Source organism: Sycon ciliatum, chromosome 6, assembly GCF_964019385.1.
Source record: "Sycon ciliatum chromosome 6, ocSycCili1.1, whole genome shotgun sequence".
NCBI lineage: Eukaryota > Metazoa > Porifera > Calcarea > Leucosolenida > Sycettidae > Sycon > Sycon ciliatum.
Genome location: NC_088648.1, coordinates 25354135 through 25373445, shown reverse-complemented (window position 1 = coordinate 25373445; position 19311 = coordinate 25354135). Strand labels below are relative to the sequence as shown.

The 19311-nt window shown below is 43.5% G+C and overlaps 1 protein-coding gene across 1 annotated transcript in view; it reads right to left on the bottom strand.

Moving 5' to 3' along the window:
- Positions 1-13220, bottom strand: part of LOC135819778 (uncharacterized) — a 37524-nt gene extending 24304 nt beyond the window's left edge. The window contains exons 1-6 of the mRNA XM_065333047.1: positions 13104-13220; positions 9275-9397; positions 7224-7346; positions 4952-5074; positions 3324-3446; positions 1816-1953 (exon numbers count right to left, since the gene is read on the bottom strand). Of these exons, the coding sequence (XP_065189119.1) occupies positions 1816-1953; positions 3324-3446; positions 4952-5060 (370 nt within the window). The 5' untranslated portion in view covers positions 5061-5074; positions 7224-7346; positions 9275-9397; positions 13104-13220. The remainder of the gene's footprint in view (positions 1-1815; positions 1954-3323; positions 3447-4951; positions 5075-7223; positions 7347-9274; positions 9398-13103) is intronic.
- Positions 13221-19311: the final 6091 nt, after the last annotated feature.

The following is a 19311-nucleotide window of genomic DNA, read 5'->3' as shown; positions in this document are numbered from 1 at the left end:
AAATTCGGGCTGTAGGCCAGCGATCAGTTGCTCGATCACGATCGGATCCTTGCTGGCGGTACCACCCGGTTTGTGCCCCGACAGCGCTGCATAACGCTGCAAATCGGCCACATACGCGTCGACACTTTCATCCACACGCAAACAACGGCGCTTGAACAAATCATACGCTCTGGACCGCGTCACACTGAACGCACTCACTAAAACTTTCTTGACCTCTGCTTGTTTGCCTTTGTCACTCTCTGCCATTCGAGCAAACACTTGAAATGCATCGCCCTGCAAATATAAAGGTAGATGATGCATGCGTGCATCTTCGTCGGACCATTCCTTGGCAGTGGCCAAAACTAAAAACTTTGCCCAGAATTCCTCTAGGTCTTCACCATCCTTGCCAGAAAACGGCTGGACAAGATACTTGGTAGACATGATTCACTCGAGTATTCCACGAACACACAGTAGGAACACACAGTAGGAACTCACAGTAAGAACTCTCGTCTCACAAAACTGTCCCTGCGGGAATTTGCGGAAAAAACTCTCGAAAACTTGCGCAAGAAATTGCGGCAGAAAGTAACAAAAAATGCGACGAAAAGTGCGGAATGATGCAGAACTTGCCAGGAATTCGCGGATTTATTTGCAGAATATTGCGGATTTGTGGCATCGTTTATCTACTCGGGAGTCGTACTGTGCAAATAACCTACAGGATCATGGAAAGAACTCCGTGAAAAGTGCATACAAATGTGAGATATAGTGCAGAAAACAACAAAAAACGCGGGAAATAGCGGATTTTGCTGAAAATCGCGGGTTTGGGCCAAAATCTCGAAATTTGTTGCATCCGGGGAATCGCGATTTCCTGGAGGGTCAGACAAAATAAATAAATCACTACGACACTCGTACTCCGAAAACACTTTCCCGACTCTTTCCCGGCTCTTTCCCGGGTTTCGGCACCACAAAGTTGTGGGAGAACTGGAGCTATCTAGTCTCTCTATCACCCCTCTTCACCCAACACAACACACCAGCGCAAACGGCAGCCTCTTGGTGGAAATGTATGAATCACGAAAAATGCAAGTTGGAAAAGGAGAGAGAACAAGAAAAGAACAACAAGAACACAAAATCACCAGCACTTTGGCCAGGAAAAGACACGTCTAAAACATGGCGTCGAACATGGCGGCAGAGCAACCGATAGAGGCCCGTCGTGGCTGAAGCTGCTATTGCAGCGACAGCCATCACGGCCATCATCTAATGCAGAAAATAGATCTGAAAACGAAGTCGAGCAACAGCAACTCGAACGAAGCAAAGAAAACAACAAGACCAGCTACGCGACTACGCGCAGCAAGCAAAGGCATAGCGATGACATCATTAGTCACGCGTGAACACAGAAGCTAGCATGCGCATGCAGCCTTGCAGGCGCTGGGGAAATAAATAATGAAGTCAAGACACAAATAAATAACACGAGCGATCGTTGCAGGAAAACAATTACAATTCAAATATACTATTTCAAGGAAAGATGAGAAGTGAAACGACTAGCACTAGAAGAAATAGAATAGAATATAGAACAAGGACAATGGAAGCGGACTACGGATGAAGCTACAATGAGGTAAGAGGCATGACACACTGATGACAGATGTCACCACAACAAATACATAATCGTAATGTTTGTCTACACACACATTGTCATATTGTCACAACACACACACGCACACATCTGCACAGTTCTCTCCATGCACACACACACACACACACACACACTTGCTTGCACATGCACAGACACAAGTCAACAGTAGTGCACCGGGATGCCACATACTCTCATTAACTCCGACTTACCGGTTTTGATGACGAAACTCCCTAAACTCTGGTGTCGGCGAATGACAACAAGAATGCCTACGATTGCACAGCCAATACACAGGAGGCTGGCAGAAACAGCTATCACCATGGTGAAAGTGTTGGAGCCTGCGCCTTTTCCTGAACAAAAGAGAAGAAAACAGACCGAGCAGTTCTTAAGAAGATTCGCGCAAAAGCACGTGTAGCTGGAGTGCAATCTCCTCCCATTACTCTATCAGTAGATTGCTCACTGCAAGCACTGGAGAAATATGTGGGCTCCAGGGAAATGAGTGGGGCGGGGTTACGAGTCAAGTGTGGAGTATGTTTTCTCGTGTTCTCATGCCAGGCGTCGCTACCCATTCGAGGTGTGGAATCCGCGATCTCTCGCTCATTGTGATAACAGCATAAGGTGAGACATTCCACGCAGATTACTACGTTGATAGTACACACTTGATAGTAACCACTTGACAGGGGCATCGGACACGGTACGGTCACTACGGTATTGACCGTACTACTATTTGCCCCAGGTACCCTGTGAATCAATAAAATGCACTGATTTGGGCTCTAAATTTCCAAAATGTTCGCCGCAGCAACTCCTCCCCACAAGTAAATTGTACTTCAGATGGCTGACCGTACCACACTAAAATACCTCCCAATGGCCCTGCTTGAACACACTTGATAGTACACACATCGACCGAACTGGTGGCTGCTGAGTGCAATTTGCATTTCTGAACTGTGGCATGTGCGTAGCACTCAGACAAACATGTACGCACTGCACTGACTGTCTTTAACCCTTTGTGGTCTTACTCAATGTATGTGAGGGGTGGTCACGCAAACACGCGTACAAACAACCAGCCATAGCACACTTGATAGTACACACTTGATTTGCACATCTCACTTTCACTCTTTCAAATCACACTTGTAACCTTGAGCACTGTCACTACGTGGTACTTCTGTTTGCTTGTTTTATAAAAGTTTATTTCCGTTTCAATGTTCACTACAGTCCATTTATTGGAAACTGGCAACCTAACTTTTGGTGTCTCCCACACATAGTTGTAGATATCGTGAAAACTACAGTACATCCTGCATTGTGTGACTCATGCAATCACTCCTTGCAACATTTGAGGCAGTAAAAACCAAGAACAGGGAAAAAGAAATTAAGCCAGGTTTTACAAAATTAGGACAGGTGCGCCATGGCAAAAGGTATGGAGAAGCCGATCCCAAACCCAGATTGATGGTTTTTGTTTCTCAATTCGGCCCAAATCGGACTTTCAAAAGCCAGCAGGACTGTTTGCGATGAATGCACTGTAGTTCAACTATGATTCCTGACGAGTGTTGAAAGAAAACTTGTTCGAATCGTTCTCCGTTGTTATCTGCACTATTGCATCTTTTGATCTTGTTGTTACTTCACATTCTACCCATCTACAGACATCGTCTAATATTATAGTAGTCACATGTACATCCAACTGGCTCTCTTTTTCTCAATTGCAATATTGCTGATTGTAACTCACTGGTGCAGAGTGTGCCGTTTCCCTGAAATCCATCGTTACATTCACAAGTGAATGAGCCAGCAGAGTTTGTGCATGTTGCACTGTCATCGCACTTTGATTCTCCGGTGCTACATTCGTCAGCGTCTGAAAAATGAGAAAAGCAGTATCTCAATTACTTCATAATTGACAATGCTCCCGTAGGATAATCAGGCTGGGATTGAAGGATCACTAACGATATTCCCAGCCGAAAAATGTACTAGTAGATTTCTCTAGGAATTCCATACGAAGCCGGGTGCCCTATAATGCCGGATTCTAATATTAGGATGTAGATTGTTTTTGATCAGGGAGCATTTTTTGAGAGCGTCTTCGAACCTCTACACTTGACTACAAGGATGCGATACCCACAGCTCGATACCCTAGCCCGATACCCACAGCCCAATACCCAAGCCCGCATAACCCCCAATCAGGCAAACATCGATTTTTACAGCTAACGAACACACTGATTATGTGATTTGATACGCGACTCATAGAGCTAGATCTCGTTGACTTAGCTCAGCTTTGCCGATCTAATTGCGGCAGGGCACGCACTACAAGTCGGGGAGTACATAACTGACAGAATACTGAGACCTAAGGCGTAAGGTGGTCGAATGTCTCAGTACTCGGAGTCTTCTATGGTCATGGGTCGATCGTCTTCGGACAAATATTCTTACCTATCACACAGTTGTACGACTTACCCACTCACCCCAACCGTTAGGCGCTGCATCTGCCGCTAGGGCTTATCGGGTGTTAGCGGCCGTCGTGAGTTCCCTTCAGGAACGGATACGATAATTTACTTTTTTTTATCACAGTCAGTTTCGTGCCTAGTTGTTGCACTTTCTGACAGTTTTATAGTATCTGGTTACAGTGGTGGACAGTTACTCTCAGTTTGTATATGTCCATTTCTTGACGGAGAGGTTTAACCGTCCAAAGAGTAATTTTATAGACCCGCGATTGGCATTCCAACAGACAAAATCAACCGGCCATTTAGTTGATTAGAATGCAGTTTTTTTTTCAAGACATAACCTGGGATTCGAACCCGCACTATCGCCCTTCATGCATTCCCTCGATACACTTCGCATACATACTCATTGTTCCAAGTTGCTTCACGTTATGATCTTGCATCTTGCAGCCCTATTTGAGTATTGTGGCCAGCTGTCTTTGATGGTACAGTATGGGACAGGTACGGGATAGCGCCAGGCATGCCAACGGTACAAACACACTACCACGGAATTAAAGCTGTGTGGATCCTGGCTAGCGCCAGACCTTACTGAAGTAACTTCTTTTGCATAGCTACGGGAATTAAAGCGGTGTGGACCCTGGCTAGCACCATACGTTACTGAAGTAACGTCTTTTGCATAGCTATGGGAATAATAGTATTTGTCCACCTCAGTTTGAGTAGTTGTCAATGCATGCTGTTACTAATGTACGGCTACAATCAAGAGAACTCAATTCGCATGTTCCCACTTTTCTAGACTAGTACAGTGGTTTGTAGGAATTGTGTTTAAAATGTTTAACAGAGTCGAGCAGCTATGTCCATTGAAAGTGATATGCGAAAAAGAAAGCTGCGCGTAATCCCCAAGCACAGAATGCAGACTGCAGACTTCACTTACCGAAGCACTGTGTTCCATTGCCTGTGTAGCCAGTGTTACAGGTGCATGTGTGCGCACCTACAGTGTCCACACATGTAGCATTGCCATCACACGGATAGCTGCCGGCCATGCATTCATCGGTGTCTGACGGACATGGCACAGAGTGATGCGACACGTGCACGATCAGAGAAAAAAAACTACAAAAGCACATTGTGTGAATCCTAGCGACACGGCGTATTCCTCTGCTTCTTGTCTGGCAGCAGGTAGACTGCAAGAGAGTACAGGTATTATGTAGGTCTTGACGGTTGTCGAAGGTCCTCAGGCTGCGTATAGTGCTCTACGTCCAGTGGACAGAGCCAGTAATACAAGCTGTCTGATGAGTGTTTCTAACAAAACTCCGAGAAAGAGTTGTTTGCTTCATTGCTGTGTGACAATTGTATGTCTTGCTAGATAGTTTAAGCAGGCATGATGATGCCAGCATAGCATAAGACGGGATATCATACTGTAACAGTGTGCTGGGAATTGTGCTCATTCTGCACAATATCGTCATCATCCTACCAAAGAGAGCTGGTAATACAAGTATGGAGGAGAAAGGCTTGGCAACTCATGCTTGACTGCAGAAGCACCATTGATCGTTACCGTAAAGTACCGCCAGAGCACCCCGTCTCGGGCCACTAAGCGACTCTGCCTTGATTTCACAGCCAGGGAAAGGAAACCCGTATAGTAGAGTGCAACAAAGTGCATTCGGTGCGGGAACCTTAGCACACTGAGGTCACACTTGGCAGTTTTTGTGAGGAGCTTGTGTCCGCTTGGAGGTAAATCGAGCATGCATTTACTGTACAACATGCAATGTGTGTACAAGATCTGTGTCGTATGACCTAAAGACAAGACGCTACCTCCACAATGCGACTACGAAAGGACGAGATGGTGGGGTGCTCTTACGATGCTTTACGGTACCTCCAAGTCATTCTCTTCCAGATTCTCTGACTGATAATCAGCAGAAAGGGCAACAAGAAATACAATTTTGACCCTGACACCACCAAGGACAAGATTGGACAAGAACATGAGAAACACAACACCAAATGTGCACATGCGCTTTGGTTACAAGCCCCAGGGGAGGGTACCATTCAAGTGAGTGCTTAACCCTCATTCTATGTTGACCTTTTTCCTATGTTCCCAGTATATTGGGGTCCTTTTGGACACCAGGAACGTCATGGGTGGTATTCTTGCACTTCTTAAACTTCACTTCTCAACTCCAAAATGGTCTTTTCACTGCGATTCAAACCAAAATTAAAATTAACATTATGTTAGGCCCACAAGTAATTACATGTACACTGTAGTTACTTGTGGGCCTAATATAATTACACCTTTGCGGACAATTAGAAAAGTACTTGCAACCTCTCCATTTTATGAAATTTTTTGGCTGTGTTACCTTCCCATAGACCAATGCCTTGACCAAACAGCCTTTGTTGACGGCTCTGAAGTTTGTCGGGATCATTTGCAAGTTTGCAAGAACACCACCCAAAACGTTCCTGGGGTCCAAAAGGACCCCAATATACTGGGAACGTAGGAAAAAAGTCAACATGGAATGAGGGATTATGGCTGTAGAAGAACATTTTCTTGTAGGGCCTCATACTTCAGTGGATGTCATCCATGTATACGATGACCATGAGATAAATACCAAAACTTTCGCAATTGTTGCACTTCCCTGTGTTCTATGTTACTGGGGTCCATTTGGACCCCCGCCCACATTTTCCGTAATAAAAGTGAAATCCATCATGAACCTCTAACCCCAGACACTTTATCCCGGTTATTGTGTTGTTGAGGAATACATGAAGTTTCAGGGAGATGCGATGCAACAATATAAAAATATTTCAAAAATCATACTCCTGGGGTCCGTTGGACCCCACAACCCGGAATGAGGGTTAAATTGTTCACTGTTATCTTACCGGGGCAGGAGAACCATTGGGGATAAAACACTATTCAAGACAGGGCTCAAATCTCATGAGTATGCTGGTTGTTTTTGTTGTACTCTTTTCTTCTGAGCAGCTACAACATCATATCCTAGTTGCGACTTAATTTTTTCCAATCATTTGATTCTTGCCAACCATCTTAGGAAAGGGAAAGTGTGTGGATAAGCTATGCTAGTTGTTACAAGCACTATCAACCTGGACTGAATGGACCCACCTGTCAGCAACATGAGAAACTTCGCCCTGGCCAATGATGCTTGGTCGGTACGGATATTAACACATGGAAATGCATTCAGCCAACATGCAAAGCTTTTCACACTTACTATTGCAGGTCGTACCACTTCCCTCATAACCAGAATTACATTTACACGTGTATGAACCACTTGTGTCTGTACAAGTAGCATCATCATGACACTCATGTTTCAAACCGGTGCATTCATTAACATCTGAAAATTGTGTGAAAAAACATTATTAACCAGAAATATGTGTAACAATATAAGAGACAGTCTGATAATTAAACAAGCGTTTTGGATATAAAGAGTCGGTGTGGGGAAAGCAATTTTATGAGTGCAATAAAGAGCATAATAGATGCAGACATGGCCAGACAACAACTGGTTAATGGAATTTTTTGGATATAACAACTTTATTATGGCAACAAGCTGTCTGGTACACATTCTTGATTATTACTGCAATAACACTTTTTCTCCTTTTTTTCCTTTAACATGTACATCTCACACCACTCTCTCTCATGTCCGTTATTGTTGTCATAGTAAAGTAGTCACGATAAAGAATGGTGACCACAGAGCTTGTCCTCTTGGTTGCGATATTCTGATAATTGATTCATAAGAAGAGAGCACCTAACAGATATTGATTTCGAAAGAAAAGGTGTGAGCGCCGACCCAATCCACACAGCCCAGTAAGCCAATTTGGTAACCGAACGTTTTCATTCCCTTCTCATCATGGACAACTACAGGGAATAATAGAAAAATGTCAAAATACAGCAATTTATAGGGCTACAGCAAAAACATAGATCGAGAACCTCACGCTACACATGTGGAAAAAATTCAGCGGAACAGGTCAAACAAAGGGTAAAGGAAAAGAAAATGACTAAAACATAATGAAATCATCAGCGCCAATCCTCGTGGAAGTGTCAGGAATGCTTCTCCTCACTGATGTTTTCATTATGTTTTAGTCATTTCTTCACCTTAACCCTCTGTTTGACCTATTCTTCCGAATGTTTTTTTTCCCCACACGTATAGCGTGAGGTTCTCGATCTATGCTTTTGCTGTAGCCCTATAAATTGCTGTATTTTGGCATTTTTCCATTATTCCCTGTACTTCCCCATGATGAGAAGGGAACGAAAACGTTCGGTTACCAAATTGGCTTACTTCAGAGAGCATGTCTGTGAAAACCAGAACATTTGTGCAAGTCGATCTCTCAGATTTCGTTCAAATTTTGCAGGTAGGTTTGCTTTGGTGTGTAGATCGACATTCCAAAGCCTGCGAAAAATCTTTATAAGGGAACCATCAAATTGGCACACCCTCAATATTGGCCCGATATTGGCATGATCTATGGGTCTACAAACGAGCCACGGCACAGTGTACAGGAACAAGCTTCGAACAAAGTTCCATCAAGCCAACATTACCTCACCTTAGAAGAGTTCTTGGGGCAGCACCGCTTAGCCACGCCAGTATCCCAGAAGACGAGGGCAATCATCCCTTGACGCCACAAATGATCGTCTTGAAAATAGCCAAATTACAAGCGCTGATAAAACAGCAAGCTACGTCCTCAATTAGCAAATACTATAAACCGGCAGATAGTAGAAAACCTCTTCTAGCACTGAGGACATGTCCCCATCATCTTTTTTGGGTTTTCTTGAAATAAACAATTTTGAATTTCCACTTGACCATTCCGAAATACGTCCAAACTCAAACCTGCGCAGGAAAGATCTCCCCTCCGCGACGTCTAGTCAGTAATTTCTACTCCAACACCACTCCCAACGCTGAAGAACAAAGTATATTGTTGACTCTGACAAGGAAAAGCAGCGGTGATCACTTGTCACTCCAAACGACAAGCTTCTCCTTGCGCGACCAACATTTTTAGGTGCAACAGTTGATGCAAAAGCTGGGCGTCAAGATGCACTTGATCCAATCTGTAGCGATTTTTCCAAACATTTGATTCTTGCCAACCATCCTGGGAATGGGAAAGTGTGTGGATAAGCTATGCTAGTTGTTACTAGCACTATCAACCTGGACTGAAAGGACCCACCTGTCAGCAACATGAGAAACTTCGCCCTGGCCAATGATGCTTGGTCGGTACGGATATTAACACATGGAAATGCATTCAGGTTACATGCCAATCTGTTCACACTTACTATTGCAGGTCGTACCACTTCCATCATAACCAGAATTACATTTACACGTGTATGAACCACTTGTGTCTGTACAAGTAGCATCATCATGACACTCATGTTTCAAACCGGTGCATTCATTAACATCTGAAAATGGTGTGAAAAAAACATTATTAGCCAGAAACGTGTGTACCAATATAAGAGACAGTCTGATAATTAAACAAGCATTTTGGATATAAAGAGTCGGCGTGGAGAAAGCAATTGTATGAGTGCAATGAAGAGTATAATAGATGCAGACATGGCCAGACAACGACGAGTTAATGGAATTTTTTGGATATGTATCTAATATTGACTGAGTACGAGGTCAAAATAGGAAATAAAAGCCGAGTAAAAGACCAAGGCGAAGCCGAGGTCTTTTACGAGGTTTTTATTTCCTATACTGACCAAGTACGAAGTAAATATTAGAGTTATCACGACAAACAGTCCATATTTCAAATTCCAGAAGGATAACCTCATGAATCCCGGTTTTATGATTGCACAACCGTTGCACCACCACCTACTCCTGCAGTGACAATGCTGCACTAGGCACTGTTCAACTGCGCAACCCCTAACTGCCTAAGCAGTCAAATATAAGCAGTCAATATAGCCCTAAGGAGTGAAATATGCAGGAATAGTTGACTGCTTAGGTATAGCAAAAATCAATGGGAGTCAATACTAAGAGAGTGATAAAACAACTTTATTATCGCAACAAGCTGTCTGGTACACATTCTTTATTATTACTACCATAAAACTTTTTTCTCTTTTCTTTCCTTTTACATGTTCATCTCACACCACTCTCTCTCTCTCTCCCTCTCCCTCTCCCTCTCTCTCTCTCTCTCTCTCTCTCTCTCTCTCTCTCTCTCTCTCTCTCATTTCCGCTATTGTGATAGTAAAGTAGTCACGATAAAGAATGGTGACCACAGAGCTTCTCCTCTTGGTTGCGATATTCTGATACTTGATTCATAAGAAGGGAACACCTAACAGATATTGATTTCGAAAGAAAAGGTGTCAGCACCGACGCAATCCACACAGTCTAGTACGCCAATTTGGTAACCGAACGTTTTCGTTCCCTTATCATCATGGGTTAGTACAGGGAATAATGGAAAAATGTCAAAATACAGCAATAATATATAGAGCTACAGCAAAAGCATAGATCGAGAACCTCACGCTACATATGTGGAAAAAAATTAAACAGAACAGGTCAAACCAAGGGTAAAGGTGAAGAAAATGACTAACAAATAATGAAATCATCAGCGCTAATCCTCGTGGAAGTGTCAGGAATGCTTCTCCTCACTGATGTTTTCATTATGTTTTAGTCATTTCTTCACCTTAACCCTCTGTTTGACCTATTCTTCCGAATGTTTATTTTTTTCCCACACGTATAGCGCGAGGTTCTCGATCTATGCTTTTGCTGTAGCTCTATATATTATTGCTGTATTTTGACATTTTTCCATTATTCCCTGTACTTACCCATGATGATAAGGGAACGAAAACGTTCGGTTACCAAATTGGCTTAGCATGGCCAGCAATCGAGGACATCTGAGAGTTGTAATTTTTGTACTCCTCCGAGGTGTGATTTTTGGCGTGCTGGGCCGAGCACAAGGAAGCCATCTGGAAAAATCTGCAGAAAATGGTTGTTGTTTGATCCTTTGGTGTAATCTTTGTTTCTAGTCGAAGCTAGTTGCTGTTTGGAGCAGAAACGCTGAAATTGACTATTTTCTGCATGTACTCATACATGTACTCATGTACTCAGTCATGCAGTCTCACTCGTATTTTAGCTCTTTTTCTGGAATGGATGCTGCTCTGCGCCCCTTGGTGAATCTTTCCTGCGCTCGTGGAGCAGCTGAAAAGGACCACTGGTATGTCTGGTTCCTGGTTTGAAAGTGGAGACTCGACTTTTGTGCCTTGAAAAAGGAGTAGAGAGCGATAAAGGTACGTCTGTGGCTTATTTTTGAGTGCTCCTCGTACATTTTTGATCGTGATAGAAATTCTCAGACCAAAGTCAGACCAAAGTCAGCGCGATGATGGCCGTACAGTTTTCTTGTGGATTTTTTAGTTGTTTCATCTCGTATCTATGTCAGTATCGTGATGGTGAAGTGGAGAGGGTGATTTTCTTCCTCTAGGCTTCGTTCGGCCGACTTTGCTTCGTCCTCGTTGAAAAGTGATCCGGAAAAAAGGTCGATTCGAAAAATTATGTTGATTTTCAAAGTACGTGGTGACATGCGATTGCTGGCTATGTTAAGAGAGCATGTCTGTGAAAACCAGAATATTTTTGCAAGTCGATCTCTCAGATTTCGCTCAAACTTTGCAGGTAGGTTTGCTTTGGGGTGTAGATCGACATTCCAAAGCCCGTGCAAAATCTTTATAAGGGAACCATCAAATTGGCACACCCTCAATATTGCCCCATATTCGCACGATTTATGGGTCTACAAACGAGCCACGGCACAGTATACAGGAACAAGCTACGAACAAAGTTCCATCAAGCCAACATTACCTCACCTTAGAAGAGTTCTTGGGGCAGTACCGCTTAGCCACGCCAGTATCCCAGAAGACGAGGGCAATCGTCCCTTGACGCCACAAATGATCGTCTTGAAAATAGCCAAATTACAAGCGCTGATAAAACAGCAAGCTACGTCCTCAATTAGCAAACACTATAAACCGGCAGGTAGTAGAACACCCCTTCTTGCACTGAGGACATGTCCCCATCATCCTTTTTGGGTTTTCTTGAAATATATAATTTTGAATTTTCCACTCGACCATTCTGAAATACGTCCAAACTCGTACCTGCGCAGGAAAGATCGCCCTTCCGCGACGTCTAGTCAGCAATTTCTACTCCAACACCACTCCCAAAGCTGAAGAACAAAGTGTATTGTTGACTCTGACAAGAAAAAGCAGCGGTGATCACTTGTCACTCCAAACGGCAAGCTTCTCCTTGCGCCACCAACATTTTTAGGTGCAACAGTTGATGCAAAAGTGACTGAATTTTTGCGTGTAGTTTTGGATTTTAATGCAAGAGGAATGATGAAATCACTTGCCTCATGACGTAGAATAATGCTTTCTGGTGCACGACACAATGCACATGATCACGATCGTTCCTGAGGGGCTATTCGAAACGGATCATGATGGAGGAGGTAAGATGCATTATATTTCTTTCATGCTCTGCTCAGAACATGTAGAAACTATCGTTATAGCTTCTAGCAGTATTGCATTGGCAAGAATTCTTTGAGATTTCCTCTTGCAGTAAGAACAGGGATGCATTTTTCACACTAACCTCGTTCACCCCGAACTTGGTTCAACAGGAACTACGGCTAGTTTACATGCTGATGATCGACGTAGATCTGCAACAGCAAGGAATGACCATGGTCCATGCCATCAAGGTCGCTTGGAGATGACCAGCGCGCGGCCTACACTGGTTGCATGGGCCGGGTATGTGGCGCGCCCACATAGCAGACTTCTTACGTCATGAACAACGTGATTTGACCCTACTCGCCCTAGTCTCTATGCTGCATGTTGAGGGAAAGTCCCGGCTGGAAGGCCTGCAACACGACATGCATGCTCTTGACCTGGACGTCAAGATGCACTTTATCCAATCTGTAGCGATTTTTTCCAAACTTTTGATTCTCGCCAACCATCCTGGGAAAGGGAAAGTGTGTGGATAAGCTATACTAGCTGTTACTAACACTATCAACCTGGACTGAAAGGACCCACCTGTCAGCAACAGGAGAAACTTCGCCCTGGCCAATGATGCTTGGTCGGTACGGATATTAACACATGGAAATGCATTCAGGCTACATGCCAATCTGCTCACACTTACTATTGCAGGTCGTACCACTTCCATCATAACCAGAATTACATTTACACGTGTATGAACCACTTGTGTCTGTACAAGTAGCATCATCATGACATTCATGTTTCAAACTGGTGCATTCATTAACATCTGAAAATGGTGTGAGAAAACATTATTAGCCAGAAACATGTGTACCAATATAAGAGACAGTCTGATAATTAAACAAGCGTTTTGGATATAAAGAGTCGGCGTGGAGAAAGCAATTTTATGAGTGCAATGAAGAGTATAATAGATGCAGACATGGCCAGACAACAACGAGTTAATGGAATTTTTTGGATATAACAACTCTATTATTGCAACAAGCTGTCTGGTACACATTCCTTATTATTACGACCTGTTATGAACCCTCTGGTTCTCTAAAGTGTCAGGAACAAACGACCACACGGCACGAGGACAACTATTCACTCTTGACAGTATAATTCAATCAGATCGACTAATAACAATGAATAACTAACACTAAAACCACCAGGTAGTTATAGCGTGAAAATGACAGCGTATTTGAGAAAACCATACACATACAACATACAACTACAGCGCACACAGCAAACCGCCCATAGCCCCTGTAGCGTATAAAAAGTAAAAAGTAAATTATCGTATCCGTTCCCGAAGGGAACTCACGACGGCCGCTAACACCCGATAAACCCTAGCGGCAGATGCAGCGCCTAACGTATAGCACGTCGAAAACATCAGCGGTACGGCGGAGTAGAGATACAACTGCATTGAAACGAACACAATGTCACAAGCGAGAAGGCCTTTCACTCTCGAGAACCTGTGGTTTCGCAACACTACCATAAAACTTTTTTCTCCTTTCTTTTCTTTTACATGTACATCTCACATCACTCTTTCTCTCTCTCTCTCTCATGTCCGATATTGTGATAGTAAAGTAGTCACGATAAAGAATGGTGACCACAGAGCTTGTCCTCTTTGTTGCGATATTCTGATACTTGATTCATAAGAAGAGAACACCTAACAGATATTGATTTCGAAAGAAAAGGTGTCAGCACCGACGCAATCCACACAGTCAAGTACGCCAATTTGGTAACCGAAAGTTTTCGTTCCCTTATCATCATGGGTAAGTAAAGGGAATAATGGGAAAATGTCAAAATACAGCAATTTATAGAGCTACAGCAAAAGCATAGATCGAGAACCTCATGATATACGTGTGGAACAAAAGTTCAGCAGAACAGGTCAAATACAGGGTAAAGGTGAAGAAGTGACTAACACATAATGAAATCATCGGCGCTAATCCTCGTGAAAGTGTCAGGAATGCTTCTCCTCACTGATGTTTTCATTATGTTTTGGTCATTTCTTCACCTTAACCCTCTGTTTGACCTATTCTGCTGAATTTAATGTTTTCCCACATGTATAGAGTGAGGTTCTCGATCTATGTTTTTGCTGTAGCCCTATAAATTGCTGTATTTTGACATGTTTCTATTTTTCCCTGTACTTACCCATGATGATAAGGGAACGAAAACGTTCGGTAACCAAATTGGCTTACTTGACTGTGTGGATTGCGTCGGTGCTGAAAACTTGTCTTTAGAAATTGGATAAGCCTCCAATTTTTTCCTTAGATATTGAAAAACATTCCGGCTACTTGCTAAGCTAAAGTAACTTACCGGTGCAGTTTGCACCATTTCCCTCAAAACCAATTTTACATTCACATGTGTATGAGCTCACTGAGTTTGTACATGTAGCATCATCATGACATTCATGCTTCAAACTGGTGAATTCATTAACATCTGAAAATTGCGTCAAAAAGGTACCATTAGCCAACACTATATTTGCCAATATACGAGATATTGAAAGGATCAAAAGAGAATACCCTAACAAGTTCCCAAGGAGTAAAAATACTTGGGCACTATAAAAAAGAAAGAGCACAAACTTCTATTTTCCAAAATTAAAAATTGAAGGACCTGAAGTTTGTGCTCTTTCTTAGTGTTCTAAAATGAGAATCTGAATCCTGTCATTTTTCAAACCCAATTCCCAGTTGCCCTGCAGTCCATTCACGAATAATTGATCTCTGAGCTTTTGAAATCTAATTTTGACTGAATTAGGCTCAAAACATGATACCCCTTTTCGAGAAATGGACACCAAAAACCTAATTGGAAGAGCATTCCTTTCTGCGGGCAAAAACTTAATGGGAAAAGTTCTATCGATGCTTGGTCGGCGCAGATTTTGACTTTCATGCACATTGCACACAAATGAATGGTGTGGTGGATCGTTTGTTTGATTTGCGTGTTTTTGGGTTTTGTGAAGTTTATAATCATACATGGTCTGGAGGGCTTCATGGCTGAATCATGCCTGAGCTCCCAGCCCGAGGGCCATAGGCCCGAGGGCTGGGAGTGAGGGCATGATTCAGCCATCAAGCCTGACAGACAGTGTATGATTGAATTTCTTACTTGACCCATGCGCACGCCGCACGTAGATCTACGGAACGACGTAGCCTACTCAAAGACTAGCACAGTTCAGTGAAAAGTCACTCTGCACTAGTCACAGCCAGAACACAAGAAGTAAGAAGAGTCGAGAAGACACCAGAGAACAGTTTCATCTACGCCCAGAGCTAGTCTGCTAGTACTTGGACAGCTAGTACTAGACTCCGTTCAATAAAATCACTGCCAGAAACATGCAACAAGTAAAAACTACATCTACATGTAGTTCTACATATGCATTGTGGTACAGTCATGTAGATCTACAACAGTACAAGCTGCAAGGAAAAAAACATAGCCAGTCTCTTTCCAGCATGTACAACAGCATCAAAGAGTCGAGGGCGTAGTAACGCAAGACACAGCACAGGAACGAAACCGAGCACAATGTTTCACGCTGATCCTATCTTATCACTTCAGCGCTCATCGCGCAGCTTTCTGAACAATGCCGCTCTGAGGCCCTGTAGACTGTTTACGTTGATAACACTGCTCGTCCTGGCTACGAGCACCTACGTTGAGAGCCGCCAGGAATTCGCTGAGTTCAGCTTTGCTCGAGTTCTCCCAAAAGAGTTCATTTTGTGGTACGTACCACGGAAAGCACCTGCCACCTTGAACCAAGAGTTCGTGGAATTCTTGGAACTTTCTCGGAATCGAGCGCTAATCACGGAGTCAACATGGTCTTCCGAAACGAGTAGAAATATCTTGGAAGAAGGCTCCATCCTCACAGCCGGTACGAATCACAAAAACTGCCTCCCGTCAACTGACATTCCTTTCTACATGGTACACTGTACGTCCACTTCTTTCTTCAAAACCCGCGCCTTGTCATAATATTGGCTATAATCCGTTGCCACTTGACCACGGGCATGATTGTCAATCATACCTGAAGTGACGTCAGTGTTGCCAAGGGCAGCGGGCATGATGGCTAAATCACGCCCGCGGCGGGAAAGGTGGTGATTGGATAATTCCTAGGATACGGTCACGCGTCATGTAAGAATGACTCTTCTTGTGCTTTTGCTCTGATGTTTTTGCGGACTTACTTTCCTGTTGGAATGATCATTTTGTTGTTGCAATGTTTTGTGGATCATTGTCATGTGTGTGATTGCTGGATTTGCGCATGCTCATATTCTGCCATCTGTTCCTTTCTTTCCAGTTCTCAGTCTAGTCTCGTTCTGTGACTTCTCTTGTCCAGCTCTGTCTTGTCCTGTTTTCATTGAAGTATGCAGTCGTGAAACAGTTTTAGTTCATCCCATTGCTATTACTGGTAGAGAAGAGTGCTTGTGCATGGGGAGGTCGGATCTCTGGCTGCCTGGGAATTAGAGAGGAGGGCATCGACCGCGATGAACGGTTTCACACATATTCAAGTCGGTTTCAAAAGAGTACAGTTTGAACGAGTTAGCCCTGTTGAAATGCAATTTAAATCCTGTTGTCATTCTTTAGCTGGTCACTAGTGTTTCGTCCTTGAGAAAGCATGACATCTGGTGATGCAGTCCTTGACACTCAATGATGGAAATCTTCCTGGAACATATCTAAAAGCATACCTTGGCATTGCGTATGGTTCTGCCTTCTGATTGGATGCTGGCATGGAAACATTGAGGCTACTTGGTTCGCGTCATCATAATATTGTCGGTTATCTTTCAGCTTTGTTTTTATGTCGCCAATACTCGCTTGGCAGCCCATTTCATCCAAATTTTGGTTAGTAAGTGAGTTCACTAGTACCAGAAAGGTCTAGCTAGATTTCGAGTGGATTATGAGAGCGACGGGTAGGTGATTCTGATTGATACTGCGCAACATCAAAATACATTTTCTTGTCACCCTGTACAGGCAAGAGCAGTGCGACTCACAATAAAGTAATTGGCTACTCGGAATCAGTTCCGTTTTGAAAAATTGCCGAGATCACTTACCTCAGGGATCGCTCGCCAAGCTAAGATCGCAGTTCCCTCACCTCCAGCTCAAAGCTCCGAGTATCCAGCGAATCGTGGAGATTTACAAGTACTGCAACGGTTGTCGTCTTTCAAAATATAATCTTGCAAAGAACGGCGACTGATTTAAACCACACAGGTAGTCGTGCTGCTCACCCGAAATCCTATAGAGAAGGCAACCGATCGACTAGAGAAGGCAAGCGGTCGACTTCCCTTTAGAAAATAGCGGACAGGAAGAGAGATGAACTAGCGAAAGCGAGAGAGTCGGATCCCGAGCAATTTTTTTGTTACCGGTGCCGAGAGCAGCGACGAGGAGGACCAAAACAGTATGAACCTTGTACAATAAATTCCTCACGGCTAGTTGTCTTTCTATACCTTTCCATCATACCAAATCTCATCACCTTATGTGCGCACGCTGTTGTCCAAAGTCTAAGATCAAATTGTTGAAAGATACTAAAGCGACAATATTCATAACGCGGAAAAATTCCCTGCTAATCTAAACTTACCGGTGCAGTTTGTACCAGTTCCCTCAAAACCAGTGTTACATTCACATGTGTATGAACCCATTGAGTTTGTACATGTAGCATTGTGATGGCAGTCATGTTTCAAACTGGTACATTCGTTAATATCTGAAAATTGGGTAAAAAACCACCATTAGCCAACAGTGTATTTGCTAGCATAAGAGTACAAAGCATCAGCAAATCGAATTTTCGGGAGAACTTCGAGAATCATGACTAGAGGCACTCAACAAGCCAAAACTAGGGCTTTTTTTCGACTGTAAACGTCCCGCGAACAGAAAATTTGTTTTGAGTGCAGCTCACTCGCTCCATGCATATGAGCAGTGGTCTCGCATAGAGCTGCAGTACATGATGGAGTGGTACTCTCCTGCACAGCGCTCTAGTACATGGAGCAGTTTGTGTAACACACAGTGCAGTCATAACTAGCCAAAGTAGCCGCTAAAATATGCTACTTTTCCAGCAGAGCCTTGCTATAGCGAAAACGGCTGATGACAGTCTCTTCATCGACATCAGCCAAAGAGATCCGATCGCCAATGACCTGAACCAGATGAAGATTCCGTCTTCTCGCATCATCCTCAACGGCCGCGAGACATACCAGCAACTCCGTTTGATGCAGGTGACTTTTACCAAGGGGGAGAAGTGAGTCCAACAAATCGACTTGCAATGCAACTAGAATCAAGAGTTATGTACTCTTGCTAAAATGCAACCATCAAAACCATTGCATATCTCGAAATGTTTACTTCTCAAGCTGGAAAGCAACACAAATGACGGAGTCGAAAATTGCGTGAAGATGGGGGAATGTCCTCAGCGTTAGAAGAGGTGTTCTACTATCTGCCGGCGTATAGTTCTTGCCAAATGAGGACGTAGCTGGCTGTTTTGCCAGCGCTTGTAAATTGGCTATTTTCTAGACGATTGGTGTGCATGCACTACCTTATTTATGTTTATGCATGTACTCTTTTGGACTGCCCTGTCCATGTATGATGCTCCCCTGCTCTGTGCTGCATCTACTGTGTTCTATGTATGTAACTCACATGTCTTATATTATGCATTCTTGTTGTACCCTGCACGCACTACGCTCCTTGTGCGTGCCTTGCACATATCCGTGTGTTACCTAACTAGGATTCTATGCGTATGCATCTGGACACTCTCGGGATCCTTGTTTCTGTACTGCCTTCTTTTTCACCAACGCTTATCCTTGTAGTTTTATTAGTTTCCTTTGTCTTTGTCCTTGTTCATGCAAGATAACAGAACAACATAACATGGTGTCAGAAGTGGGATTCGAACCCACGCCTACAGCATCGCCTGCAGCCAGTTG